At 39.2% G+C, this 25,614-nt stretch overlaps 1 protein-coding gene across 7 annotated transcripts in view; it reads right to left on the reverse strand.

The window, feature by feature from the left end:
* The window catches only part of BTBD9 (BTB domain containing 9), a 428,070-nt gene that overhangs the window by 364,462 nt on the left and 37,994 nt on the right, over positions 1 to 25,614 (reverse strand). For 6 of the 7 annotated variants that reach the window (XR_010413617.1, XM_064597561.1, XM_045866823.3 and 3 more), the window contains exons 2-6: positions 20,674 to 20,885; positions 18,986 to 19,349; positions 17,680 to 17,944; positions 9,113 to 9,332; positions 6,201 to 6,320 (exon numbers count right to left, since the gene is read on the reverse strand). Coding sequence is in view for 6 of the 7 variants with exons in the window: in XM_064597561.1 (XP_064453631.1) it covers positions 6,201 to 6,320; positions 9,113 to 9,332; positions 17,680 to 17,944; positions 18,986 to 19,349; positions 20,674 to 20,858 (1,154 nt within the window). In the remaining variant the exon portion in view is untranslated. Of the gene's footprint in view, positions 1 to 6,200; positions 6,321 to 9,112; positions 9,333 to 17,679; positions 17,945 to 18,985; positions 19,350 to 20,673; positions 20,886 to 22,191; positions 22,330 to 25,614 lie in introns of those variants that run through there. The other variant, XM_064597559.1, reaches the window with a different exon arrangement.

Genomic DNA, 25,614 nt, shown 5'->3' on the forward strand with positions numbered 1-25,614 from the left:
ATCAAGAGAGAAAAGAAAGACACACAGCTTTTGTACAATGTGAATACGGTTGGGAAAGAATGCTTCCATAAAAAGCAGTGTTTATTTTCTCATTTGTTTTATGTCCTGTAGATCTACAGCACTGTGTAGGTACTATAATCTAATGAAGATGGGTAAAAAAAAATTATACTGCTCTAATGATGGCAGGGATGAGGATGGACCTGGAATGTATGGTAGCAATAAAAGAGATTAAAGTGCCCTATACCAAAACACAGTACAGTTTTAGTATTCATCTAATGAGGCCTCTTACAGTAGACCCGTTACTCCTGATTAACAGTCAATGTACACCGAAAAAAGGCTAAATATCTAAAACAATGACCAGAAAATATCACTCCTTTCACCTCAGTCAAAAATACCATCTCCCCTCTCGGGCCTTCCCGGACCACCTATTGCAAATATCTCCCCCCAACACCCACACATGCCTTCCCCTGAACCCAGTCCCTATCACAGTACCATCTTTACAACACTTAAAACGATTTGATATGTTCTTCTTACTTGTTGAGATTGGTTCCTCCCAGATTCCATGACAGCAGAAACCATGTTAGTCTTCTTCAGGTGTTGTGTCCTGGGTATCAAGTACAGCATAGCACAAAGTAGGAACTTATTTTGGAATGAGTAAGTGATGAATGAATGAACAACAGATGAATAAATGAAGAAAAATCTATTTCCTTAGCTGGTGAAGCATGCCTAAATTTCTTGTTGTACGTGAGAGTAGAACCATGCTAGTGAGATGTTTATCATCATTTATGGCCTCTAATGCGACCACTGAGACCAGAAGACAGGCTGGCAGATGCTCTATAACACCCTTCCTTTTCTCCATGACACATTTGGCACATTATAATATCTCATTCTAAGAAAAGAGAAAAAGGAGGGAAGGGAAACTACAATAATTAAAACACTTTCAGCTATAGGCAAAGAAATCAGTTAAACAGAGTAGAGTATATGCTAGAATTTAGCGTATGATAAATATGACTATTCACATTCCTGTGGTAAGTAACAATTATTAAATAGTCCTCATCAACTGACTATCCTTATCTAAAAACACACACAAAAAATGTTCTGGCTGAATTAAACATCTAGATATAAAGATGAAAATAACAAATAGTAGAAAAAACTTATAAAAATATAACATTCTTTAATGTTGGGGTGAGAAACACCTTTCTAAACATGATTGCAAACCACCAGAGATCAAAAAAAAAAAAAAATTAAGAGACTGGACTACATTTTTCAAAAAGTAAAATTCTATATGGCAAAAAGTACCAGTAAAACAGTAAAAACTAAAAACAAGTTGCACAATACATGACAGGCAAAAAGATGGTATATATATATATCAGTATATCAAAATAAAGTTCTGATAAGACAGAAAAAGATAACTGCCTCAGAATAAAAATATGCAGAAGATAAAAATAGGCTTTTCATAAATGAGAAAGAACAAATGGCCATTATTAAATAATACTGTACCTCACTGATGATAAAAGAAATCTAAATTAAGATTTTTTTTTTTTTTTAACAAATCATAGCTCACATTGGCAGTGTTGACAAGCCTGCAGTGGTTAAGGGCTCAGAGACAGAGCATTTTCATGTGCTATTGGTAGAAACTGGATACAACTTTACCAGAGGACAAGCTTTACTGATATTTAAAATATGTCCTACATTATAATTTGATAATAATGTCATGAACAAGACATTTCCATTGTGGTACTTAAAAACAAAATGAAAGGCAGAAGCCCGGTCTTGCTTGAACTGTGGCCATCCCTCCAGGGCCTTCTCTGGCCTCTCTTTAGTAACTGCCCCTTCGGAGTCTGCTCTCCTGTCTCTGCCCAGCCCCTGCAGCAAAGGCGTTTGCTGTCTACTCTTTTCTTCCCTCTCTCAACAGGCTGCGCTTTCGGGTGCTATTCCTTCCCTCAACTCCTGGGTTTTGCCCCAGAAATACTTTTGTGATTCCAGCTACCAGCCACCTGCAGGCTCTGAAATCCACCTCTACCTCTCACACCCACGTTTTCAAGTCTTCTCCTATTTCGGCAACATTATATGGCTGCCAAATTACCAGCACCCTGTTGAGAAACAGCCAGAAAGTGTTTTAATACACCTCAGGGCACTCCATATTTGCCACTCCTTATTAGTATTTTTTGTTCAGCCCTGGGCTCTGGCATCCAGGAAAGCCGTGGAAGGGCTTGAAGAGAGCTTCCTACATAGCCAAGAAGACAATGTAAAGCTGAAGCAGAAATGGTCTTTTCCTGAGAAAGAGAAAGCTGGTGAGACAGAACACGGTTCTGAGAGCATATGAAAGACCATACTAATAACATGGACAAGTCCCTTTTCTTCATCCCCAGGAAGGAGCTGAGCGGGGGGAGTTATTAGTCTAGGCTTTTGGCCACACAGAGCAGTCCCCACTTAACCTACAACGCATTCCTAAACAGGACCCAGGAGGACAGAGCAGATCATTTCTGTCTGTTCACCATTACAGTTGGAGCAATCACTCTGGCTTTGAAGCCTGACGTTATCCTATCTATTGCCACTAGATAATGTCCACTACTTAGTGAGGTGAAGAGCGGACTGAATTGCATCCCACAGATATATAAATGGCAAACTGTATGCCATATATATTTTGCTACAATAAAAAAAAATGCTTTACCAAAATGAAAATACATTAAAACTGTTGGGAACACACCACTGGGCAGGTTATAAAGATGGAGCAAACCGTTTAAGGCATGTTTTGGACTGCTGTGTATGGACTGGCAATCTGGAAACGTGTCGGGGAGACTAGGCTCCTGAGGTCAGGAACAATTTCCTCACAGTGAGTACCACCACGGCCAGAGAGGATGGCAAAAATGGCTCTTTTTCTCTGAAGGTCAAACACCAGTTGAGAGTCTCAAAATTTAGGGAAAAAAAAAATAAAAACAATTTTAAAATAATAAAAACAAACAAACAAACAAAAGCCACTAGTGACTGAGCCTCTACTTTGGGCCAGGCCCTGTAGTCCATGTTTGCACACATGCTATGTCATCTAAACCCTCCACAGCAGACTCATAAATGGTGTTGTTATTCCTGTTTTTTACTGGTATAGAAGCAAGGGCTTGGAGAGGCACAACTTTACTAAGATCACCAGGCCAGGATTTGATGAAATCAGAGAGTGAGAAGAGTTCTATCTAACTCCATAGCCCATGTTTTTTTGTTTGTTTTTGTTTTTTTTACTACACAGTGCTAATTTACATGCAATCCAGCCAAGACTCAGAGAGAGGTAGGTAATCTCACACTCCCCAACTCACAGTGTCTCTCTTCTTTTGTGAATATATTTGATGTAATCTTTCCTCAATACATGATACTCATATCTTTCAGGATTAACATCAAAATTCAGTTTCCTCATGAAAATATAGAAAGTTACATTTGTAAACCACGTACCGAGACCTTTCTAGCAGTGATACACATTTTAACAAATACATGGATAAAAAGTACCAATGAATATATATACATATTAATGCTGAATCCATCTCTCCTCATTATACAGTTAGTGCCTTGACCCCATGAAACCTGTGCTAACATTTAGAGTACTTACTGCATACTAGATCATAGCCTGAGTATCACGCAAGAATACTAAAAGATCACAATCCATACTCCTTACTTCCAAGAAGTTTTAATTTTAGTATCAGAGGCAAGACAAATACTCAAAGGATACTGAAAAACAAAGGTGGCATACAAATGTGCAACTTAACTAAATAAGGCAAAGTGAAAGAATTTATATGTGCCCGGTGAAGTCCCTGGAAAATGTGTATTTAGAACATTATTTAGATAGTCAATAAATGATTGTGAAGATAAGAAACACCAAGTATAGGGGCTCCTGGGTGGTCAGTTGGGTGACCAACTCCTGGTTTCGGCTCAGGTCATGATCTCAGGGTCATGGGATCCAGCCTTGTATTGGGCTTTGTGCTCAGCACGGAGTCGGCTTGAGACTTTCTCTCCCTCTCCCTTTGCCCCTCCCCCCGATCTCTCTCTCTCTCTCTCTCTCTCTCTCTCGCTAATCAATCAATCAATCAATCAATCTTACGAAAAGAAAAGAAAAGAAACACCAAGTATAAGACACCCTTGGATAATCAACGGAGACTTTTCTTAGGTTCATTTTTAAATATTACCCAAATCCCAACCTATTACAAAAGGCAGAGTTTATAAAGGAATGTAGTAATATATGTTAATATGGTTATAAATCTTTTCAATTTTATTTCTTAAGTAATATGGATATCAAGACTCTTTCCTTTTCCTGTTGTCACTATCTCTAGCATCACCTTTGCTCAATTCTTCTTGACCACAGTTGGGGACTGGCTGTACCAAGATAAAAACCAGCATTATGAGCACAGCCAATCTCTGTAACCCATAAAAGTTACATCAACAAAAGCAAGGCCACACAGAAGAAACAAAATAACAAATGGGAGTATAAATAAATAATGCCCATTAATAAGGAAGGGGAAGTATATTTTGTAAAAGCCAGAGATCATGACCGAGGGCACACATCTCCCTCTCCGTGCGGCAGGAGTTTTCAAGTGGGTAGAGCTCACAGACTCTGTCATGGCTAGTATTCTATTCATGATGATTTGTTCTGGGAGTCATGTTCCTCTTGTTTCAAATTAAATGCAAACACACAGTCCTTCAGTCCACATCAGATGCTTTGGTTGCTATGCTGCTTATTTTTTAATCCAATACAACCATAATAACCTGAGTCAATGCAGACTCAATCTCCTCCTCCAAGTTGGGGCCCCCCTGTCACTCTCAAAATATCCCTAGGCAGCTCTGAGATACAAAACCTTCACTCAATTTCTTGTCCCTCTCATTTTAATCCATTCAAAACTCCTCTGATAAAAGAGCAACTGCCAGACCTGCAACACTTCAGTCTCTCTTTGGGGAAATGAAATTGATTTGCTTCATTTTCACACAAGAGGATCCCTGGGTAACAATATTGTGTCCAGTCATACCCATAATAATAATAATAAAAAAAAAATGTAGGCAACATTCTTTATTGTACCAGAACGCTGAAAGGTTTTATGGAGTTCCTTTGGTGGAGGTAAGAATTCAGCCTGATGCTGTTAGATCATAAGTTTACTAGGTATAAGGGTGTCTTCTGACCGAGAGAGTAAGTGCTATGGGGCATCCCCACCTGTTCCAAATCAGCCACAGTGGGAGGTCAGCTGGGGTTATGGATGAGGGTGGGGACAGAAGGGGGTAAGAGGCCAGATCCACATTGTCCCTGGTTTACACCCACCATACACCTTTCCTTCACCTCTTGCCACACCGGACTAAATGAACCAATCATTTTCTGCCTTTGATCTTTTGACTTTAAGGTAAGGAATACCTGAGGGCAATTTCCAAGGGGAAAATTACAACAGAAAAAAAAAAAAAAACAGCAGAATTTCGGGGGCCTCTGTCTACCTTTCCCAACTCTCAAATTCATTAATTGTACGAGTTTTATAGAATTTCAGAAAGTTTAAAAGATGGCTTAAACCTAAAGGAACAGTATGAAATATCAGAACAGTAGCTCATCAACACTTTTTAAAAACAACCTTCCATGGGGCTACAATGCATAAAAACAATAAAAGCTAAAGTGCTCTGGCTGAAGGGAGGCTGTGAGCCTGGAGCCCCACCAGCTCAACCTCCCCTGCTCCAAACCCAACCCACTAGACACACTTGTTCTGTCAAACTCTGCTGATAAGCACTGACCTAGGAAAAGAACACAGATATTCAGAACGTGCACACTAACATCCAAAAATCTCCTCCTGGCCCTGAGGACTACTGGGGAAGCCTCCAGAAATATCTCCCGTGGCTTTTGTGGGAAGAACGCAGCCCCTAACAATCACTCTGCTTCCAGTGTCTAGCATGGAGCTTAAAGAGCATCTCCACTTCTCCTGTGTTCTCTGTCCCTTCTTGTTCACTGCATGTCTTCTGCATAAGTATGGCACAAAACACTGTGGATAAACAGTTCCACAGTATACTCTAGAATTAAGATGCTTCATTTTCCATATTTTCCCTAAGTTTTTTAGTTGGGATGCATGCATCTGGTAGCTGATATCCTGAAAAAGTCTTCTTCTTTGAGACAAAAAAAATGTAGCCCGTTTCTCAAGGTTCACATCTCCTTAAATAAACATCAAAATCATTAATTAGCCAGGAGAACTAACCTGCAGACACGGGCTGGAAAATACAACTTTTGCCAAGAACGACACAGATACTGTGAATGATCAATCACTCTGATCCAATCAAGTTCATCCATTGATACTTCAATGAAGTATGAATAAGACCTATGAATCAAAAGGAAAAACAGAGAAAAAAGCACCATATTAAAATAACAAAACCAAGTTATACTTTAATAAAATGTTAAAAGATACAAAAAACTACACTGTTCGCTAATTACATTTTCTCCATAGCAATCAAATTATTATCAGCACTTTCTGCATAACAATCAAATGCTGATACTAATAAAATCTGTATAGATCCTGCTATCACAGCATGCCCCACAATGTACTGAAATGACCTCTCTGCATGTTTGTATGCCTTATTAGATCACAAGCTGCTTAAGAACAAGGAGCATGCCATAGTTATCTTCATCTATTCAGGGCCTAGCACCCTGTTTGGCACATATCCGACATGCAAGATATTTGTTCCTTTTCAAACAGAGCCAGGATGCCTTGCTTCTGCTGTACTAGCAGATTCAAGCCATGACAGAGAGAGGACAGAAAATTGAGAAGTCTGAGGTGTGACTTATTCTACCTTCCCTAGTCTGGGTGCTCAGCCCTGTTCTCTCAGGACAGCCAACTCAGAATGGTTCCCCGGAAAGGCCAGCTTATCTCCTGCTCTCTCCCAGTCTCCCACCATCCCACACAAATATGCAGCCTGAAGAAAAATAAATGACATGGGTGAAGAGATAATGCGTGTTTCTTTTGGGTACAACATAGAATTTGGCAGCTAATAATCTGGCAGTAATGAAAATAGCCTATCATCCTCCCCTAGTCAGCTACCCTGGACCATTAGATGCTGGTCCCATACTGAACAAATCTATATTCCCCTGTCATAAGCCAAATTTAAATTTGAGATGCAGTTATTACTTGTACTGTAATATCAACAGGAACAATCTTAGAAGATTTAGGTGACCATAAATGTCAGCCTGCAACCAACAGTTGTGACCAGAAAAGGTCAGCTTATTTTGTGTCATCCCGTCATTTTCTGCTGTCCCCTCACTCCCATTCATTTTATCGCTCAGTCTCAAACTGGTTATAACCTTTTATTGAACCTCTCTGGGTTATCAGTAATGCAGGATATAATTTTACAACACATGTCAGAATATTTTGGGCTTAAGATTCCGAATTTTTCACCTTTGCTTAGAATGATAACTTCTGTGAGAAAAGAATTGCTACGTGGTCAAGTTAAGTCCCCTATGAATGTAATGCACGCACTAAAACAAAGTGGCCTGTAAGTATTTAACATCATGGAAATGATAACTACTTTCAGTCTCAAACATACTAACCTTTTCTTTTATTATCTTTATGCTAATTTCAGTATTAATTAAATGAGTGAATATATGTAAAGCTTTGAGAACAGAACCCACCACATAAAAGTAATGAAAGTGCTATATAAGTATTATTGTTACACTGTTATTAATCCAGAGACTTTTGGAAATGATATGTGAATTAGCTCCATTTTGCCAACTAAACTTCATATTATATCCAACAAGAAACATATCAGGAAATACATTTTTTTTTTTTCCTAAGATTTTATTTATTTATTTGAGAGAGCACAAACCGGGAAGAGAGGCAGAGGGAGAGGGAGAAGCAGACTCCCCGCTGAGCAGGGAGCCCGACATAGGGCTCGATCCCAGGAACCTGGGATCATGACCTGAGCCGAAGGCAGACGCTTAACCGACCGAGCCACCCAGGTGCCCCTAGGAAATATATTCTTAATAAAGGAGAAACAGATAAAGATAACCTGGGCACCTCGAACACTCATCTCTATGGGAAATGCCGACTCCCACTTTGTGAAGTTTCCCTCATACTTGGTTCAAATGGCCTCAAAGGCCCAAGTGGTGGCCTGTGGTGCCAAGAGAAATGAATCACCATGCAAAGGTATCATCACCATTACTACTATGTCCTCCATGAGCAGACTCAAAGAGGCCTGAGTGGGGCCTAAGAGACTCTATACCACTTTCTGTGTATGTAGGGTTCAGGTTAATGATGGGCAGTGATGAGAGAGACAGTTCTTGGTCACCCAGCTGCTCTGGTACTTCTGAGCATCACGGATGAAACCCAGAAACTACGGTGGGTGAAAGTGTCAGAGGTGCATCAGGGAAGGCAGAATCTTGAAGCTGCTACAAAACTGGGTAGTTTCAAGGCTGGAGCCCACCAAATATTTTTCACAAACTTCCTTTGTTGTGAGGATGATGATTTATCCACACACTAAAAGACAATTTTTTTCTTCAATCATAGTATAAAATGCATTTAAAAAGTTATAATATTCAAAAGTAAAGAATCAAGTAAATAAATAATGGTAACCCAGAAGGTGGAATACCAAACAACCATTAACAGTAGTATTTTAGAGGACTATTTTAAAGAGTAGAATGTTCACAGTGTATTAATTACAAAGTGAAGTTAACCTTTACACATTTCATTTTTATTTTGTAAAACTATGTGTGGTTTTACAGGTTTCTGTTTTGTGTATGTGTATGTGTGTGTGACTAGTTAAATATATACAAAGTTATATAGAGATATACTAGTTAGACATATATACTTGATATTGATATATACAAAGATTATTAATGGCCAGTGAGATTACTAACAATTTCTACTTTCTTCTTGGTGCTTTTCTGTATTTTCTATGTTTTCCATGATAAACACATATTCATTACTTTTATAAGCAGAAAAAAAGCAAAAAACATTTCTTTAAAAGGAATATAGCCTTTAACTCTTCCCCCAGAACTAAACTTCAAGAGAAATAGTGAAACAATCCCAAGGAAATAAACCACCAAATTTGTAAAACCAAAATTAGGCTGACTCAATCAAACATAATGTCATTTTCTGTCCAAGTCATGCTAATCACTCACCGGCTATCTCGGTCCCACAGGAGTATCCGTATGTGATTGATGATAGATGGCTGACCTAGCTTAATCTCAATGCCAGAACGGCAGTCATCATCAATTGGGTGCCTAGAAAATCCATGATCCAAATCGTAATTTTGAGTATCGCCATCTAACAAGGCGGACTTCAGCTCCCCTTTCACAACCTGGGCTCCATACTTCATGGTTGCAATATTTTCTTCTGGGACTACAATTAAAAACAGAAAAAGCAAGGGCAATGGTTACTTGGTAAATTATTCTATATTGTAGGCAAAAAGACAAAATTCTAGCATTCTATTTGATTCTACTATGTGCATTTCATTTAAAAATGGCAGAGACAAGTCTGTGGAGATAGAAGATGTGAAATGTCTATGAGGATTAAGATACCACCCACAGTTTACATTTAATGACACCACCAAAGCCACAGAGTGCCTAAGAGTAATGCTACTAAGAAAAAGTTGGTAATACTAGAAAAAAAAATGTACTAGGACAAACAAATCAGCTCTGAGTTCAATTAGTAGCTTAATTTAATATCTACTGGACAAAACTGGCATAGAAGATGACATGTATCTGCCATTTGGACTGAGGGCAACATATAAAAGCAAAGCAGACAGACCAGATATCTGATAAAAGAACAGAAGACGCATTCCAATACAGCAGAGCTGCTGGACATGGACCATACACAGACATGCTGAAGCAGTTAATCTAGCTTGATCATCATCTAGCTAAAAAAACAGTAACATGTGTAAAAGAAGGTATATTTGCACTTCACCTGAGCATTTTTAAAAATGAAAATTCAGCCTGTCATTCAAAATCAGTATTATGGTTATAATTAAACCCTCTCCACTCTCCCACACTAGATTTATTAAGTGTCAGTTGTTTCTGGAACTCTGAAGTCCTCTATGCAAAGCTTGCTTCACAGATCTGGAGCCTGTCCTCTAGGTGCCAACGTTCTAACTGACACTCTCCATGGAGAGACAGGAGGCAGCATAAAGTAGATGTGAAGAGCTTGAGCTTCAGAGTCAGAGTTCAAATAGTGGCTACACCTCTAACCAGGCGAATCACTTTGGGGAAGTCATCTTCTCTGAACTTCAGTCTCTCCAAGAGGGCAATACCTAGACATGGGTGTTTTTCTTGTTGGAAGGATTAAATGAGATGATGTTTCAAAGCACATAGTAAGCTCTAAAAAAAATTATCAGAATTATTATAAAACATATACTAAAAAACACACAATAATAAGAGAACTAAGCAAGTTTATAGACTATAAATAAATGCTGAATTCTCACAGTACATATACATCTTGTCTATGTCATTTAAATAGGGGAAAGTGTGAGCTATAATTAGGTTCTTAGGGAAAGGGGGTAAGTAATTCATCACTGCATATTTCTTCAAAAATGTGGGTTTAAAAAAAATTTTTAGGGGTGCCTGAGTGGCTCAGTTGGTTAAGTGTCTGACTCTTGATTTTGGCTCAGGTCATGATCTCAGGGTCGTGAGATTGAGCCCCATGTCAGGCTCCTCGCTGGGCATGGAGCCTGCTTAGGATTCTCTCTCTCCCTCTACCTCTGCCCCTCCCTCCCCCCTGCTTGCACACGCTCTCTCTCAAAAAAGAAAAAAAAAATTAATTAAAAACATTTTTTGAACAAAGCCAGGTAAAGGGAATGACTCCAGAAGATGACAATAAATGCAGCTGACAAATGGGGGCTGGGGTGGGTCTATTTAACTTGCAAAAGGGTAAGGCAATTCAGAAAAAAAAGCAAAATGAAACCTAGTCATGTTCAACCTCTGCTGTGCTTAAGTGATACAGTTTATAACTTCCTGAGTTCTATTAGTTCATGGTAATCATACATATTCTTCATATTTATTTCTCATTTAACAAACCTTATTAATTCCTTTGATTCACTCCTCAAAATAACCCTTTGAGTGAAATACTATTACATGTCCATTTCACAGATAAGGAAGTAGGGGCAGAGAAAGGCTGGATGAACTTTGGTACCTAAGGTCACACAGCCAGCCAGTAACAGAGCTGTGATTAGAACCTAGCAGTCTGCCTCCAGGAGCCCTGCCTGCCACCTCCGTCATAAGGGTTTCTGATGGGAAGACCATATTTTACGCCCTCTCTAATCCCTTCCCTGTAAGGTCGCCTGAGACTCAGAGGGAAAAAACAGAGTCTGATATAGTTTAAAATCAAACAAAGTTGTATTTGAAGTGAGAAGACCTACGTCTGAGACTCAGGCTCTACCACCCACTGCCCCTGACTGAGCCTCTCAGTCTCTGAATCTGAATCTGTTTTCTCATCTACAAATAACGCTGTGTCCAACCCACCCACTGCGTTACTGTAAAGATCATACTACACATAATATATGCTATGGTACTCTGTAAGTATAAAGCATTCAGTCAAAAACACGTGGAGGAATCAGTCTGTACCAGGTACCATGGGAATACCTCAGAGGGTGAGACACAGATGGGCCCTGCCCTCCTGATGTCTCCAATCTAGAGATGAAGCACTTCATAAGGCAAGCAAAAAAAATTTCCAATTGACACTTTTCAGTGTCAGTAATGTGTAACCCTTGGTAAACAGAGATCTTTGTTCCCTTATTGCTAGGTATAAAATGTGGGGGTCTGAAGTCTGTCGCTGCTGACCACTGGTAGCATCTCCACTAGCTTTCACACCACTAATCAAGACCATGCCGAAAAGGGGGGAATTCAAGCTTTCGAATTTAGAAAGTGCTGCTACCCTTTGATTTTCTCTAAACATAAGCTTCTTCATCTCTAAAATTTATCAAGCTTGGAATAACACACAGGCACAAGGATTTCAAGTGACTGTAACTAAAAGTCTAAAATGGAAATGAAATTGCTACCACAAGTCTAAAGTCTTCTTTTGAAGTTTATTTCAAGAGTGCTTGAGAACTTTTCTAACTATTCTTGATACAGATTCCCCGAAAGTACCTTTTACTTTAAAATGGGAAACATTTACACAAGTGGAAATTCTCTCATGGTGAATATAATCTGAGTATCTCATGGGATAAAAATACAACTCCCAAGTATTTGTGTGTGTGCGTGTGCATGTGCAAAACCTAAGTTAAATTTAAGAAGAATTTAAGAAAAAAAAGTGATCATGAGATAATTCAAGTCATTAAGTTGTTTGTTTTTTAAGATTTTATTTATTTATTTGAGAGAGAGAATGAGAGAGAGAGAGCACATGAGAGGGGGGAGGGTCAGAGGGAGAAGCAGACCCCCTGCCGAGCAGGGAGCCCGATGCGGGACTCGATCCCGGGACTCCAGGATCACGACCTGAGCCGAAGGCAGTCGCTTAACCAACTGAGCCACGAGATAATTCAAGTCATAATAAAACAACTCAAACCATAAATATTCTTACCGCCTATATCTATCAGTAGAGAAAAGAGCTCTCAAAAAAACATAGGGTGCTGGGATTAGACAACATAGCAGATAACAACACTTTTCTTTACATTTGTCATTTCGGATGCATTTTACAAACATGAAAAAAAATTAGGCATTTAAGTTCCGTAGCTAGGCAGAAACAAGCCAGTTATTCGAAAGGAAGGCTGCGGAGAAATGGAGGAGGACCTGCCGCCAGCGACGCAGTGCCAAAATCTGAGCAGTGCTCCGCTATTGTCTTGCGCTTTCCTTCAACTGCGCTATGTTCCTAGTCACCCTTTGTTGGACTATCTCCTCCGCCTGGGCCGAGACACCCGCCCACTCCTGACGGGCCTTTTGGAGCCACACTTGGTTCTCTGCCCACCGCATTTCTTGACCCCGTTCTGCACCCCAAATCACCTTGTACTCCCCAACCTGACTTCCCTGAAAGCTGTGTGGCTTCTCCCTTCCAGCAACTGGGGCATGGCAAAGGGCTTTCCTGACAGCTCCTGTCTTCCCTAACTCTCCCCATTATCTCCACTCTCCGCAGGCCTCCTCTCCACATTTGATAGTCCTGGTGCTCAAACACACCAAACACAAAACAGCAACAGAAAATAACCCAGGCAGGAGACTCTACAGAAGAACACTGGCTGTGTGAATCACATCAGCACTTTGGTTCTGGCTCAGGCATCCATTTCACTTTAGGCGAGTTACTTATAAAGATCACAGAATGCAAACTTCTAAGAGCTGAATGGGACCCTCATCCTATGTATTTAAAGAAAAAACAGTTCCTAAGCTGCCTTCTGTGTGCTGGACGGTGCTGGACTCAGCCCTCCAGCAGCTCATCATCTCATACAGACAAGTATGTATCAGACATAAAATGCCTCCACAGATGAGGACTCAGGAGGGATTCTTTGTGAATCCCCTAGTTTACCCACGAAGATACTATCAACTATAGTTGGGAAGATAAATAACATATATGTCAAAGAGTTTTAAAAATATTAAAGTTTCAGGGGCGCCTGGGTGGCTCAGTTGGTTGAGCGGCTGACTCTTGGTTTTGGCTCAGGTCCTGAGATCAAGCCCCACGTCAGGCTTTGCCCTCAGCCGGGAGTCTGCTTGAGACTCACTCTCTGCCCCTGCCCCTCCCCCTGCTCATACTCTCTGTCTCTCTCCCTCTCAAATAAATAAATAAAATCTTAAAAACAAAACAAAACAAAAGAATCTCTAGAGTGGAAGCTGTGATATGCTCCCTGCTATAAACATGAAGAAACAATACTGTCCTCTTTCCCAAAGTCTAAAATCTGAGACACACAAAACAAAGTATAACTCAGCCTGAACAGAAAAAAAACTAACTTTCAAGGCAGAAATACCTCCATAGTTAAGATAAAACTAAGCATTAAGGGAACGGTCTGAGTGCAAATTGTTCAAATACCCTAAGGAAAAAAATAATTTCATTAAAAATTAATTCCTTTCCCCAGGTGTACGTACAAAACTAGTCAAAACCACCTTCCCAGAAAGACTAACCATCACTGGTAAGTTAAGCCTTCCTTTGGATCCTCTTTTTTTTTTTTTAAAGGAGGAAAAAAATTATTGTAATTTGGTTAAAATCCTCAGGATATGCAGTTCTAAGAGTTGAACCTTCCAGTAACCAGTATTAATAAACTCAAAGAAACAGTATCTGTGTTGCCCCTAATCCAGAATAGAACCTCTCCATAGTTCACGTAAAGTCCCAAAGACACAGAAGCTACACCCAGGGGAGAACAAAGAAACAAACAAACAAATTTGGTCAACAGTTTCAAAATAAGTGTAACTATCTTTCCAGAAGAGTCCAGGAAGATGTCTGAAATTTTAGACCATGTTTTCCTAACAGTGAAGAAATGTGATAAAAGAAAATAATGGTATGTTTGGGTAACATTTACTTAGAGAATAACTAACCTATCTTTTTAGGAGCTGATAGGGAAGTCATAAGCATCCTTAGTATTGATATTATGGATTTTGCTATCCATATAGTTAAAAAGTCAGAAAACCAGCCTGCTATTTCATCATTTCTCAAGGTTAGAAGTTAGATAAAAGATTCCCAGATATTTGTATAATCTCTTCCTCGAGATCCCACTGAATTATCCCCAAATGAATAATTTAACATTTATGAGTAATAATTACAGTAAATCTATCAACCCAGAACTGAGTGTGCTCAGCTGTTTGATTACTCCCTTTCATGGTAATCTCATGGCTTTATTATAACCCGGGTGTGACACCTCCAATGACTAGCTGGTCAATTCTAAGCTACCACTAACTACATGAAGTGTCAAAAGCATGTCCTCACTCCTGCAAAAATGTCCCAAGCCTATCTCTATAATGAATCCAGTTATAGGACCCTATCAACACTTCAAATCAAAGCTAGGGCAAGAAGGGAGAAAAAGAAACTTATATGAGTGGGTCCAACAATGAGGACTTAGAAATTCTAAAATTTCGTCACTCATCTTGTTACCTCTCCCCCTTCCATCCTCCCACCCTCTATCTAAGGCTGACCCTCTCCTGGGACCACTCTCTAGCACCTCCAGTCTCCTCCCAGATCTCTCTCAAGCTGTTCCCTCTAGCTGCCATACTATTTCTCTACTGCCTTTCACTCCAGTTCACACACTGGATGGTCAACATATTATATGTACTATCTTTTTAAACCCATGGCTAATTCCCCATTTAGCCAAGCTTCTGCCCAGACTACTCACCAACCGACCACAATTTATATCCCCAAGTTTTCTCTCAATTCTCATTCTTCTGATTTCCCAGCATCACTAGATACCAGCGACCACCCTCTCCATATAAAAGTTCTCTCCTCTGTTGGCTTCTATAACCCTACCCCATTTTCTCCCTACCTCTCTAATTCTTCTTTCTCTACCTTCAGCCCCCTGGCTACTGGTCTTCTCCAAGTCTCAGACTTTTACTTCGTTCTCTACACTCTACCCCAGGTCTCAACTCTTTCTTCACCAGCTCTGACTGCTTTCTAAGCACCAATAACATGCTTCCACTGCTATCAGACATTTCTCCGTGCATTCAGTCACAGCATCTATACAGCATCTTAAATGTTGAGGATACAAAGATCAACAGACCTTACAAAGATCATCTCTGCCTTCAGACCAAAGACAAGTTAATAAAAATGTTTAAAACAATGTGATCAATGTGATAATTCCTATACAGACATAGAGAGATGAGGAAGAACACAAATAATGATAATATAACAACGGTTTCCTAGACTGAGTTCACAGGCATTATTTGCACACATTATTTCAACCAATTCTCATAACAATATGGAAACAACAGGAAATGTAGGACTAACAGTAAAATTCCTATGTAACTTAATACCAGGTTATACAATTAATAAGTGACTCATTCAGGATTTGAAGTCAAACTTGTCTGGCTCCAAAACCAATACTTTTTCTTCTATGCCCAATGAAAAGAAATCTAAATCTGATGAGTCACGAGAGAAGTCCAGACTAAGGACACCGATTTAAGACCAATCAGTATTCAAGAGAATGTCTGAACACGGTCAAGGAAAAGATCACTCAGGGAAATGACTAACATGGGACAGAACTGGGTACTTAGATGTTCCAGAAACCCTAAAACTCAGTAGGTCTAAAATCAAGTTCAGCATCTTCAGAGAACTACTAAATTTCATTAATGCTAAGACACATGTTTTTTTTTTCAAATTTTAACATTTCTGAAATTGGTATATAGACATGATGGTGTATCATGGTTTAAATGGCAATACTGTTTCCTTTCTTAGTGGTACACAAAAGAGTGGCACCTCAGAAGTTCTGGTTTCTTAGATTTGATAAAATAAGGTAACTTCCTCCTAAACTTAATTCTCAAATTTAAATCCCTTAAACCACCAAGATCTAATTTTTTAGAATAATATCTCCTTTATACATACATACTTTCCCTTTTCCCTACCGCCACTCTAGTTTACGGTTGTATCAACCTCATGCAGGTCAACACCCTCCTCGCTGGTCTCCCTGAACTGGTTTTCCCTATTCTAGATCATCAAGTACAGCACCATGGATCAAACTTTCAAAACCATCATCGTACTCATGCATCTCTCCCTCTCAAAAATTAGCTTCTCATTGTGCATAAGCAAAATCCCAAGCTAGTTTGAAAGACTTCCACAATTTTGCCTGAACTGACCTTTATAGACGTCAATGTTTATGAATGCAAGCCTTCTGCTCTAGTCCACCTCTTCTGTTCCTGATCCTTCAAATGCTCTACCTTGTCTGTCAAACGTAACCAGTCCTCCCATCAGAACACACTCCACCCGATGCCACTCATATCCAAGGTCAGGATTCACTTCAGGCTTCATAATCTCCATGAAATCTCCCTCAATCCTTCTAAGCCATATCCTCTTCCGAAATTCACAGCACGTGCTCACCTTTGACATGGTTGTACTTAACTTTTCATGGGAGTATATGTCTTATTTCCGCAAGGATATTAAAAGGATCAAAGGTGGAGACTATATTTTGCATTTGCCCATCATAACTTAGTGGTTCATTACACAGCTGACCTAAACAGGTCTGCCTCTCCTCTCCGCATCTTTCTGTGTGATGCTGGGCAAGTTACCTCTCTGTGCTTCAGTTTCCTCATTTGTAAAATGGAGACAATAATGGTACCAACTTCAAAAGGCTGTTTTAAGAATTAAATGATCATGTAGAACTGTTATTGATACATACAAGCACTTTATAAGCACTTCATAATTGCTATTATTTTTATTAATAAGATCACGTAAGTGTTGGAAATGTAACACAAGTGTTAAATACTACTATTATTTAGAATCTCCATGTTCACAGTACCTAAAATTATAATAAGTACATAGCATATACTCAGTGCTGATTTGATGGAGAAGGTCTTAGCATGAGAAGAAGCTTTTCAGGAAGTGTCTATTTCTGATTTTCTAGGGAACAGCTGAAGAAATCTGTCCAGGAATGGCAAGAAATACCTATTTGGGAGTCTACAAAGGCTCAACAATCTCTGGGGGAATCAAGAGGAGAATAAGAGGAAGCAGAGCTATATGTTCTTAGACCCACACATACCACATATACCTGCAACTAGAGTTTTGTAGCTCATTTCGTAGCTGAGACTGTCCAGACGAGGGAGAAAACATCTTCATGAGATGAGGATAAACAGGTACTCACTGAGCATGCCTCTGTAATTGAGGTCCATATCCCGGCTCTCTGATCGAACTTTAATCGCATCCAGAATGGCATCGGGAGACAATAGTCCTGAAGGCCTCACAACGTTCAGAAGTTCAGTGAGGCTCATCAGAGGCAAACGCACAGCCTGCATGATTTCAGCATGATTCTCCTTTGAATTGTGCTTACACCAATTTAACAAGGCTAGGAAAATATCTTTCTCTGGGGCTGCAAATGAATCTCTTAATACGATGTTTAAAAGTGCTGTCTGAAAAGGATAAAAAAAAAAAATTCCAGTCATTACGGAGCTCAGCCATGTGCACGATTAATCAGCAAAACCTCACAGAACTGTGAGGATCACTTATATCTCAACAACTCTCTTCAACCATCTTCTTTCTTTAATCTTTGTGCCATGTACTCTCTTGCCCGTCACGGCTCCATGAACAGCCATGGGAATCTAGTACCACTACATCAAATGTCTAGTCTTTCCCACACATGTGCACCTATCTTCAATAAAACAAGAAGAAAAATGGCAATATGAGGAGCTGTCATTCCATGCAGGCTCTCCAGGAGAGCTTACATTTATAAGTCAGTAAGATACATCTGGCATTTAAAATTTGAAATCTTTTGTTCCACGGTATTATTGCACTCCCATATTTCTGGTTCTCAGATTTCCAGACTGACCTCCAGCAACACTGGGGTAACCCTCAAAGACCTTGCCTCCAAAAAATTAAGTAGGATAGTAAAAATCATAGTTTACACTCAGGTCAAAATATGTAGCTTTTCAAATAGGTTTTCTCATTTGAAATATTCAGGTCCTCAGAAGAACAAAAGGGGGAAAGGAGAGACCGGGGTTCAGAGAAAGATTTGGGCAAAATGGTCTATTTTTTTGAGCCAGCAAAAAAAAAAAAAAAAAGCAGTGACTTAAAACATCCAATGACACCTCAGATCTCCTTTATGAATTTTCCCTCCACAATAAGGAGTTATTAGTTGCACCTCTCTGTTGGAGAGATACAAAACCAAAAAACAGTATGCAACACCACAAAGGAACTTGACAGGCATCACTTGGAAAACACCACTCTGCATAGAACCTACCAGAAGAATCTTAAAAAAGAAAACAAAAGCAATTTGTCTCTCTTTTATATGATCTACATAGAGTCTCAGCAGCCGGAGGCGGGTGGCTAGACAGATGACCTCTTCCAGACCGATGGTTTTTATTTTTTTATTCTTAGTCTATGGCTCTCTTCCTACTGCACGGATCTAAGTAACGCACCGCATGCCTGTAAAGTACTTGCAGATGTCGACACACCTTAGAAAGGGAGAGGAAGCCTTCACTGGAGAGCACCTCCTGAGCATTTCTGTCCATAAACATGCAGCACATGCAAGTTAACTTGGGAAGCGAGTAGAGGCTGGCAACATCAAAAGTCATGCAGACATTCTGAATGTTAAGTATGGTGCAGAGATACTCAGAGGTAGAATCCTCCAGCTCTGGAAATCCATATTTATGAGCCAGGCTCAAAAAGTCCAGCAACACCTCCTCCTTCTCATCTGTCAGTGTTGCCCGCCCCGTGTAGATGTACTTAAGCAGCATCGTGAACGCTTCTGCAGTGGTGTCTCGGAGAGGGATTTCTGCTTCGGGCTGAGATTCTCGCATCCCACCATACAGTAATGCTCTGCACATCAGAGAAGAAGTGCATGAGGAAAACCTCAAATAAGAGTTGCTACAATATTATGAAATCATGCTTATCAGCATCTTGCAAACATAAATTTGTTTAATGACACAAAGATTCAGGTGAAGAAATGCATAGTAATCATTTTAAATAGTTCTCTAAAGAAAGAAAAATAATTTATAAACTATTTTGGATTAATTCTATAAACAACTGGACTAATGAAATATCCTGAGAGCTCAAATATGTAATAAACATTCATTAAGCAGAAAGATCAAAGTGCTCTTTTGAAAGAAACAGTGAAACCCATATAAACATATTAAAGGTCAATAGGTGGTTTAAAAAGTAAAACTCTGTAGGAAAAGATATAATCAGATAAAAACAATTATACCCAATCAGGTGCCATTCTACCCTGTCAGACTGGCAGAAATTAAAAATCCTGTTAACTATTCAGTACTACAAAGGCAATGGAATAACAGGTTCCCTCATGTACCACTTTGAGCCCATAAATAGGCACCCCTTTGGGGAAAGTAATTTAAGTAATTTCTATTCAAATCTAAAATGGGCATACCCTTCAACTTAGTAATTTCACTGTTAGGACTCAATTCTAGAGAAATAATACAGCAAAGTAAAGATATATGTATAAGAATATATAGTGAAACAATGGAGGGCCACCTGGGCAGCTCAGCTGGTTAAGTGTCTGCCTTAGGCTTGGGTCATGATCCCAGCGTGCTGGGACCGAGTCCCGCATCAGGCTCCCTGCTCAGCAGGGAGTCTGCTTCTCCCTCTGCCGCTCCCCCTGCTTGTGCTCCCTCTCTCTGACAAATAAATAAAGTCTTTAAAAAAAAAAGAAACAATGGAAACACTGAAAAAAATCTTAAATGTCCATCAACAGAAACATAATTTTAAAAACGGATATATACTTCTGTGCAGCTATTACAGAGATAAAGGAGATCAATGTACACAGTCTTGGAAAGATATCCAGGATATAGTATGTAAGTCAAGTTGCAGACCCAGATGTGTTGCATGGGATTTGTTGCACCATATGTTGCACATAGGTATAGAGAGATGTATCTATTTATATTGAGAAAAATCAGGGGAAATTCATTTTACACTGTTAACAGAGGTTGTCTCTGGGGAGTAGGATTAGATGGCTGGGAGGGGAAAAAAAAACTAACAAAAAGTCTACAAATATTCCATATTTGTAGAGGTTGAATTCAGAGATTGCAAGAATTTATTGTTATGCTTTGTTACATATTTTTCATAGAGGAGAAAAATACCAGTGTTTTCCACAAGTGACTTGAATCTGCAAAAAGTAATATACACTTACCGAAAATATTGGCACCTCGCTGCTAAAATTACCCTGTGGGCAGGAAAACGTTTCTTTTCCACAACAAATGTGACGTCGCCGTATTCTTCCCCAATCAGCAAGGCACCAATATGTTCAGACAAAATGTGCACATGATCAATTTCCCCCACTGCAGTAAAGGGGCGAAGAGGGTGGCTGTTACTCATCTTGTAGAAAAGGTGATAGTCGTTGATCTAGGACATAAAGAAGGGATAAGAATTAGTGGGGGGAGGGAAGTACACTTAGAAAATCACATACCATAAACATAGCTAAATAAGAATTTAAACTACTTTAAAACAAATCACATGAGAGAGACTGCATCATTACTTGCATCTTTATCAACCAATTTATTCTCGGAAGTAATTCAGCCTGACTTCATGAACTCCAGGCCCCTCAGTATCTTATCACACTAGGAAAACAAACATGCCAGGTCTTCCAACACAAACAGCACTTGGAGCCATCATATTCTAGAAAATCGTGCCCCGTTACAGGTCCCCTATTTCTCAGTACCTCAGGAAGAGGAAAATCAACAACCAGAACTCCTCTTGTAGCACAGACCTATTTAATGAGGTTGGGTATAACTATCCCCAGGAGAGTCATCTGGGCATAGATCTAGACCTAAATCATAAGCAGAATAAACTAAATCATCAGATTCCAAATACCTTCAGAGGATTTCGTCTGAAAAGATCTTAAAAAATTATAAATCTTCCAAAAAATTATAATCTTCTAGAGTCACAAAAATAGCCTGACATTTATTAATGAAATCTTAACCCCCCTGAAAAAAAAGAATAACCCCAATATGTTTCTTAAGACTGTATCTTCTAATTCAAACTCGCAGCTCTGATATGAGGTTGCCTGTGCTTACCACAACATCATTACATTTCAACTTATTTACAGGCACTTCTTTGCTTTTGTATGCAATGCTTTTCTACAGATATAACTAAAAATTGAAACATTAATTGAAACATGATTAACAGCCTTATATGTTAGAAAGGGGAGTTATGTCCTTTGAAAGCTAAAAGTGGTCATATGCTTCAATCTCTCCAGTATTTGCAGGTACTGTTTTTTCAAGGGTAAGTAACCCAGCAAGTGGGTAGGAGCCTTCACTGGCTTTCAGGTGCCCCAGGTGAAGACGTGGCTGACAGCTCAGAGATGTGCCAGCTACCCCTTTATTGCCACTCCTCTACTGCACCAGAGACCAGGGGAAATGAGACAGATGTGCCTTCTTCACTAGACCTCCACACCTTCTTGAACTGTCCACTTGGACCACGATTAAAGCTTAAATCACTCTTAATCTTTAAACTTCCACATCTAGATCCATTATTAGCAAGGTGTATGAAAAATTTTATCCCTTTACCCCCAGAATCTGCAGTGAAAAATCCTTTCGGTCCAGGTTCCCCAGTTACATGCTACTCAATGTCCACCCCCAACAGAGAGAGGAACAGCAAGGACTGTGACATAGAGGGACATGGAGCATGAGTTAGGCAAGGAGACACCCACCCCAGGTAAATGGACAAGCTCCTGGCCCCCTACAGAAGTAGCATCAAAGGGATAGCAGCATACTCCCCAAGGCAAATCCCTCTTCTTCAACTACAATCTCCATTTGAAAGCCTTAAAAACCGAATCATCTCCAGTCACCTGTGTAGAAAGACCAAACTCAGCTTAAGAGGATCTATTTAGGAATGTCAGCAAACAATGCATGATTCAATTGTTTAGTGCATGATATAACAGTCTAATATAGGAGTTGGCAAACTTCCTGCAAAGGGTCAGATAGTAAATATTTTAGGTTTTGCAGGCTATATGGTCTCTGCATAGACCACTGGAGCCAAAAACAGACATAGACAATAAGTAAATGAATGAGCATGGCTATATTCCAATAAAACTATTTTCTGAAAAGGGATGGATTTACCTCTCAGGACTACGGTTTGCCAAACCCTGCTCTATCTAACATATGATCAAAGATTGGCTGTACTCTAGACAAAGGATCAGACTGTTTCTGGTTTTTGTTTTGGTTTCTGGCTGGGTTACCCAATTGGTGTTCAAAATAATGTGGTCATTTCCTGTGTCAGCCATGAAATTCTGAAATCTACTGGTGCCTGACTTCCAAACCTCATTCCCCTTCAACATGAACTCTCACATCACTATCCCATATTTCAGTGATGGTGCATGGCTCTAAACAAAACAGACTCTTTCCCTGCCTGAAGAAATGCATTGCATATACCCAGTGAATATATTGTCTGGTATAATATTCATTTACAATTTCATCCAGGTCTTAAGTGAGATGAAATGACTCTTGATGAGAAATGATTGATTTATGGTTAACTAGCTCAAAGGTAAATTTATAATTCTTCAACTGATACATAATAAACATCAATATTATATATATAAATATGTACCTTAATAGGTTCTCCAGATCTGTACTTAATACATACAACTTTTTTTTGCTAAATTTACATTTTAATCATGTTTTTCCAATTGAAGATATAAAGTGAATATTGCCAGGTATAGAAAACAGCCAATTACTATGGGATAAATACAATTTTTATTGGCATATAGAAATAATTTTAATTAGACCAGTGATTGTCAATGAGCTTACACACATTGGAATCACATGCGGAGCTTTAAAAAAAGGGGCAGAAAAAGACGCTTGGACCCCACACCAGAAATTGTGACTTAGTTGGCCTGGAATATGGAATCACTCTTCCGAAGGGATTCTAACGACCACGCTGAAAAGGAACCACTGACTTAGAATCCGTTGTTGTAGTCACATACCTTATTCAGATGCACAAATACACAAACAAAATATCCACTGAGAAAATATGTTGAGGATTTGATTCCATTTTGAATCTTATTGCAAAGAGGCAAATGGTGCCAACAAAATTACCAAGGCCACAGCTCATAAGCAGAAAATATTTGAAAATACTTTTGCCAGATGCCAGAGCTTAACTACAAAGTAATAGTTTGGGTCCACCTACCTGTATTTTAAAAAGCACATTTTAGAAACACACATTAATGAAGTTAATTTTTTAAACCTCCAACTTTAATTTGGCAAATAAAATTCGAAAAAATGTTAAAGTTCATGGAGTACAACTGTTTATTGACTTGTTTCTTAAGCTTTAAAATTTATTCTATCACTGTCAACATATGTGATCCCTGACAAATTTTCTAACTTCCATGAGATTGTTTCCACACCTGTAATGACATGGTTATAGATTTTTTTAAAGTTATATTTTATAACTCTGCCACTGACTTTTAATATCACTGTTTTGGCCTGACATATGAACTCTCGTGACTCAGCATATGATTGTACTCATGACTGTGATTTATTACAGTCAAAGAATACAAAGCAAAATTAGTAAAGGTTTTGAAAAAGCATATGGGGCAAAGTCTGAGAACCAGACATAAGCTGCCAAGGGTCCTCTCGCAGTGGAATTACATGGGATGTGCTTAATTCCCCCAGCAACAAGTTGTGACAACACATGTTAAATGTTGCCAACCAGGAAGCTTGTTGGAGACTCAATGCCCTGAGTATTTATAATGGATGCTGTCACAATAGGTAGCCCCTGTCTGGCAGTATCCAAATTCTAGACTCCCAGAAGGAGAGTAGTGTTCAACATAAACCACAGTATTTGCACAAACTGCTTAAGTGAGCCACTCTTATCAATTGATGGCAGGAATCCTTCTAAACTCTAAGTTTCCATCTAGATGCCAGACAAGGGCCAACCTTGCAAGCAGGACTTCCTAAAGATAGCAGTTCAGTCCTGCTATGTTAGCCATTTTCTGTATATTTCCAGAAACAATTAGAGGGTCTAACAATGTTAGCAAAAGCACTGAAAATAAGGAATCTAAGAGCCTATCTTATTTACTTATTTAATCTTTGGTTTGGAGAGAGGAATACCAAGAAAACAGCCTACTCTACCTGCCCAAATGTATTCCTGACCCCTGATCTCCCATTATGCCAGATCCAAATAGTTTTAGGGATGGGTTTCTTCAAAATTTCAAGGATAGGGAGCACTGGGTGTTATACGCAAACAAAGAATCACAGAACACTACATCAAAAACTAATGATGTATGTGGCTGTCCAATTTTGCCAACACCATTTGTTGAACAGACTGTCTTTTTTCCATTGGACATTCTTTCCTGCTTTGACGAAGATTAGTTGACCATAGAGTTGAGGGTCCATTTCTGGGCTCTCTATTCTGTTCCATTGATCTATGTATCTGTTTTTGTGCCAGTACCATACTGTCTTCATGATGCTACCTTGTAATAGAGCTTGAAGTCTGGAATTGTGATGCCACCAGCTTTGCTTTTCTTTTTCAACATTCCTCTGGCTATTTGGGGTCTTTTCTGGTTCCATACAAATTTTAGGATTATTTATTCCATTTCTTTGAAAAAAGTGGATGGTATTTTGATGGGGACTGCATTAAATGTGTAGATTGCTCTAGGTAGCATTGACATCTTCACAATATTTGCTCTTCCAATCTGGACCATTTCCTTACACCACACACAAAAATAGACTCAAAATGGTTGAAAGACCTAAATGTGAGACAGGAGTCCATCAAAATCCTAAAGGAGAACACAGGCAGCAACCTCTTTGACCTCAGCCACAGCAACTTCTTCCTAGAAACATTGCCAAAGGCAAGGGAAGCATGAGCAAAATGAACTATTGGGACTTCATCAAGATAAAAAGCTTTTGCACAGCAAAAGAAACAGTCAACAAAACCAAAAGACAACCGACAGAATGGGAGAAGATATTTGCAAATGACATATCAGATAAAGAGCTAGTATCCAAAACCTATAAAGAACTTATCAAACTGAACACCCAAAGAACAAATGATCCAATCAAGAAATGGGCAGAAGACACGAACAGACATTTTTCCAAAGAAGACATCCAAATGGCCAACAGACACATGAAAAAGTGCT

Source organism: Mirounga angustirostris, unplaced genomic scaffold, assembly GCF_029215605.1.
Source record: "Mirounga angustirostris isolate CCGP_5_RB_7025 unplaced genomic scaffold, mMirAng1.0.hap1 SCAF_8, whole genome shotgun sequence".
In the NCBI taxonomy this organism is placed as follows: domain Eukaryota; kingdom Metazoa; phylum Chordata; class Mammalia; order Carnivora; family Phocidae; genus Mirounga; species Mirounga angustirostris.